Source organism: Corvus moneduloides, chromosome 7, assembly GCF_009650955.1.
Source record: "Corvus moneduloides isolate bCorMon1 chromosome 7, bCorMon1.pri, whole genome shotgun sequence".
NCBI lineage: Eukaryota > Metazoa > Chordata > Aves > Passeriformes > Corvidae > Corvus > Corvus moneduloides.
The window spans coordinates 17240487-17245385 of NC_045482.1; the positions used below are offsets into that span (position 1 = coordinate 17240487).

Here is a 4899-nt window from a genome sequence, read left to right on the forward strand (position 1 = left end):
TGCACAGCTCATTTTATTAATCAGACTGTCAATTCCACCCCAGAGGCCAAACCCCAGAGCAATTCAAGCAGGATCTGATCAAGCTAAGGACAGAAGCTTTACTCCTCACTTCTTGTCTTTCTTTCTTTCCACCTGGATATATTTGTCTGCTCTGAAGCCGCCTTCATTATCCACTGACAGGAGCTTGTATTTATTTGCTTATAAACCTGTTACAATAAATGATTATTCGAACAGCGTCATTCGTACCTTAATGACGAGCACCACTTTTTGATGAATGACATTTCGGGCTAGAAAGGATGTATGGGTCATTTTGACCAGTCATTCCCTCGCTTTGGCATCCCACAATTTTTACACCTCCCTCAAAAACAGATAATAATATTTAGAGACACTTGCCGGGCTGAATGTGAATTAGCCCCTGCTGCAGCTCATCATTAGTACAGGACCAGCCCTGCAACTTTGACATTTTTTATAAAGCTGAGATGATGGAAAGAATAAGAAAAGAGATGATCCTGATGGAGAGAGGGCTGCACAGCCCTACAGCTGGCAAAAGGCTCTCGAATTTGTCAGACTCAGCTGGAAATGCGGTGTTGGAGGCCCTTGAAAATTCTCCGCACAGTGGTCGCCTCAGCCCGAGACTGACTGCCGCCTCCCTGCACAGCGCTATAGGGGACATCTCCGCCAAAGGCAAATTTGAAATAGACACTTTATTCAATCTCCAGCATCCGAGCAGTGAAAGCACTGTCTCCTCCGAAATCCCGCCGTCGGAAAGCAGGAAGAAAATCAGCCTTTATTCCGAAGTTGCTCAAGAGGCAGATATGAACAGTGATGTGGAGGTGGGCTGCTCCGCGCTCCGCTCCCCGGCCAGCCTGACTTCCTCCCAGCTGAAGGAAAACAGTAACAAAGGTAACTCTTCCTTTATCATCTTCATCTAAGCCCCGCTCTTTGCCAACCGGCTTTAAAAACCAAAGGAAACCCACCGCCACCGCCAAAGTTGCTCGCCTCTGCATCGGCGCTCTCTCTTCTGCGAAGACAGAGCTCCAGGCTGTAAAATATTATTGCAATTACTGCGCTACCCTGATAGCTGAGATACACTGTCCGGGCAGCTCCTGTGTCGGTGCCTTCGTGTGTGTGTGTGTATGCCCAAATCCATTGATACGTAGATATATATCCAGAATATATGTGGGCACAAATATCCACCCACCTATATTTAGGCAAAGCTTTGTCCGTGTATTTCCCCGCTCTCTTGGAGCTCTCGGCGTCTCTTGAGCTGTATATGAGTGTATATACATAGATTAAATTAGAGAGAGAGAGGGGGGAATGCGAGGAAACTACCCGCATTTGACTGTGTGTGTCCTTCTCTGTGTATATGCAACGTGCTGTCAGTGTCCACCTCGGGGTAATTTGGCATTGTTCACTTTTCCTCTGCTTGTAAGAGGAGGTTTGAAACAGCCGCGTCTCCTTCCCCGTTCTTTGCGGGGCACGGTGATGGACGGTGGTTGTTATCATTGCTGGAGGTTATTGGGAGGTGGAGGCAGATGAACGGTGGATTTCCTAGGGGCCACAGTGCATGCCTTTTTTGTCAAATGTGCCAGAGAAAGGAAGGGATGCTCGACGTAACCCTGGAGGAAAAAAAAAAAGGCTTTTATGGCTGCTTTTATTTTGTACGTCTCAAATGAAAATAAAGAACGGCAGTCGAAGGGGAACAGGCTAGCGCCGAGCCGGGCCCCGAGCTACGGCCCGCGCCCTCGCCCACTCTCCCCTGAGCTCGGCCGCCCTGCAGTCTCCAAGCCCGCCCCATCTGAAAATAAAGCGGTTACGAAGGATTAAAAAACCCCAAACCAACCAACCAACCAACCAACCAACCAATAACCAACAAACAACCTCCAAATCCAAATTTATCGATTCTGTTAGCAGCAGGGATTTGTAAGAATGACAGCTGGCCTTGAGCACGGGTGTAGCGGGCCCGGTCCGGCCTGGCCAGGAGGACTGGGGGGCCACCGAGTCTCCCGCTCTCACCACCGTGCCCTCGCCCCGCAGGCTACGCGGAGAGCAGCCCGACGCCCAGCGCCCCCGCCGCCGCCACCGCCCCCGCCGCCGGCATCGGCAGCCTGCACAGCGGCGGCGCGCTGGGCGGCTCGGCGGCGGGGGCCGACCAGGTGCGCCGGTACCGCACCGCCTTCACTCGAGAGCAGATCGCCCGCCTGGAGAAGGAGTTCTACCGCGAGAACTACGTGTCGCGGCCGCGGCGCTGTGAGCTGGCCGCCGCCCTCAATCTCCCCGAGACCACCATCAAGGTACGCCGCGTTCCGCACCCAACCGAGCCGCGGCTGCCCCGCGCAGCCCAGCGGTACCCGGGTCCCCCGGGCCGCGGCCGGCAGGGCTCTCCGGTTGGAGGACTCGCAGGGCCCACAGCTATGAGCGACTCTCTTGCCCGTTTGCTTTTCTGCAACCAGCACTTGAAATTTGCTTTTTAAAGTTGTTGTTATTACTGTTATTTTTATTTTCATTTTCCTCTTCAGTTTTTATCGCGTTAGCCTATTTCCTAAAGTGAAGAGGGGAGAGAATAAGCGTAGGGGGAAGGAGCGTCAGTACCCTGAAGACACAGTCCTGCGTGGGGAGGAGGGGACGATTCGACGGGAAAATGTTTATTCGGATCGAAGGGGTCCCCCTCGAGTAGAGGGGGGGCCGTACCCACCGCTCCCCTCGGGCAAGGTCACGGGAGATTGCTCCGGGCGGGAGAGGGGTCGCCTACAAGCCCTAGCAATAGATGTCGGTGGGTGCCCGCTGGTGTCCGCGGCGGAACGGGTGCGGCGGGGCGCGGTGTGGAGCGGAGCTGAGGCCGCGCTGTGCTTGTGTCCCCACAGGTGTGGTTCCAGAACCGGCGGATGAAGGACAAGAGGCAGCGCCTGGCCATGTCCTGGCCCCACCCGGCCGACCCCAGCTTCTACACCTACATGATGACCCACGCGGCGGCCACGGGCAGTCTGCCCTACCCTTTCCACTCCCACGTCCCGCTCCACTACTACCCGCACGTCGGGGTCACGGCTGCCGCCGCTGCCGCCGCTGCCTCGGGGGCCGCCGCCGCGCCCTTCGCCACCTCCATCCGCCCGCTGGACACTTTCCGCGCCCTCTCGCACCCCTATTCCCGCCCGGAGCTGCTCTGCAGTTTCCGACACCCCGGTCTCTACCAGACGCCGGCCGCCGCCGGCCTCAACAGCAGCGCGGCCGCCTCGGCGGCAGCGGCGGCGGCGGCGGCGGCAGCGGCGGCGGCGGGCTCGGGGCCGCCGGGGGGCTCGGCGCCCTGCTCCTGCCTCAGCTGCCACAGCAGCCAGACGGCGGCGGCGGCGGCGGCGGCGGCCTCGGCGCTGGGCTCGCGGGGCGGCGCGGCCGCCGACTTCCCCTGCACGGCGGCGGGGCAGCGCTCCGAGAGCGGCTTCCTGCCCTACTCGGCCGCCGTGCTCAGCAAGGCCGCGGTCGCCTCGCCGGACCAGCGGGAGGAGGCGCCGCTCACAAGATAACTACCCCGGCCCGAGTCCGGGGCTGTTTTGTAGAGGGAGTCGCGGGGGGATGGGGGTGGTCGGGGCGGGGGGCGCCCCCGCACTGGGCCAAAAAGTTCTGTCTATTTTTTTATTGCTGACCGCCCCGCCGCCGTGGGGCGCGGGACCGGCGGGGAGGGCGCTCCGCGCCCCACTGCGCCCCTGCGGAGGCGGCCCCGCGGTGCTCGCTGCCGGGCGCTGCCGGGCTTTGCGGGGTGCAGGCAACCGGGCCGGCGGGCGCAGGGAGGGGCAGCCGGCGGAAGGGAACGTGTTTCTGGCCTTTTTTTTTTTTTTTTTTAATTTTTTTTTAATAATTATTATTTCGGTTCGAGTTCGAGTAAATGGAAAATGTCTCGAGTATTTCCACACAACAAGCGGTAGCTAATGAGGCAGCCGCGTCCGGGCCAGTAACGGGAAGTGTGACACTGACAGGATGGGGAGAGGCATTTTTTAAGATCACGCTTTCTAACTACCATAATCCACGCTATCTGGGAAATACTTGAATCTCTCTAGGTGTAGGCTGTTGTCCTGAAGCATTTACCTTCCAGACACTTTTCTAAATTTAATTATTTTTCTTGACGTCTTTTTCTTCTCTCGGTAAAACGGCTCTTGGATTTATTTCTCACTCATCTCTATCGCGTCTTTGCCTCTGAAAAGCCACCACTGGGTAACTGAGACCTGCTATACCAAACCACTGCTACTGGAGGGACTTCCTTGAACTTGAAGAAAGGCACATCAAAAACCACCAGTGTTACTGCCATGTCAATTTTGATGCTAATAATGTGCAGATTATGACGAAAATTGCCAATCATGTTCTCTGATGGACCTCCTTTGAATGTGGAATTGGAAAAAAGTTCCCCGCACAGAGACCTGCTGTCAAGTACTAACAACCCGCTAAGGGAAGTCATTAGAAGAGACAGATAAGAGACTTGGTACATAAAACATTGTTCTTGGTGCATAGAATGTATGTTATTTAATGTTATCTCTCTTACCTGAAGTGATTTCGCACAAGAAAGCCACTTTCTTATCATCTCAATTGCCAATTTTCATTTTGGTAACTTGGACACCCCGGGTAGACTTTTCTCTGTTAAGTTGATATTCCACCAATGTGAAGAGCCTCATTAAATCAAACCCAGATATTTCCATAATGCTCCCTACAGAGCCACTTCACTCTTCACATAATGAGATTTTTCTGAAGAGTTGAAGCCCTCATCTAACTTGCTATTGCTTGTTTAGGCCATGTGTGATTGTGAATACACACACACTCACGTACACTCTTAGGAAAAAAAAAAAGAAAAAAGAAAAAAGTAAAAACCTCTATTATGTATTTCGATTAAGTGTCCTGAAATACTTCTATTTTTAA

General features: G+C 54.8%; 1 protein-coding gene across 2 annotated transcripts; it reads left to right on the forward strand.

Moving 5' to 3' along the window:
- Positions 1-464: 464 nt before the first annotated feature.
- Positions 465-3518, forward strand: EVX2 (even-skipped homeobox 2). Of its 2 annotated transcripts, none has more exons than XM_032115158.1 (3): positions 465-894; positions 2038-2294; positions 2865-3518. In XM_032115158.1, the coding sequence occupies exons 1-3, from the start codon at positions 480-482 to the stop codon at positions 3516-3518; spliced, it is 1326 nt and encodes a 441-aa protein (XP_031971049.1). In that variant the 5' UTR covers positions 465-479. The 2 variants fall into 2 exon arrangements, with proteins under 2 accessions (XP_031971049.1, XP_031971050.1); XM_032115159.1 differs by having other exon boundaries at positions 480-903.
- The last annotated feature ends 1381 nt before the right edge of the window (positions 3519-4899 follow it).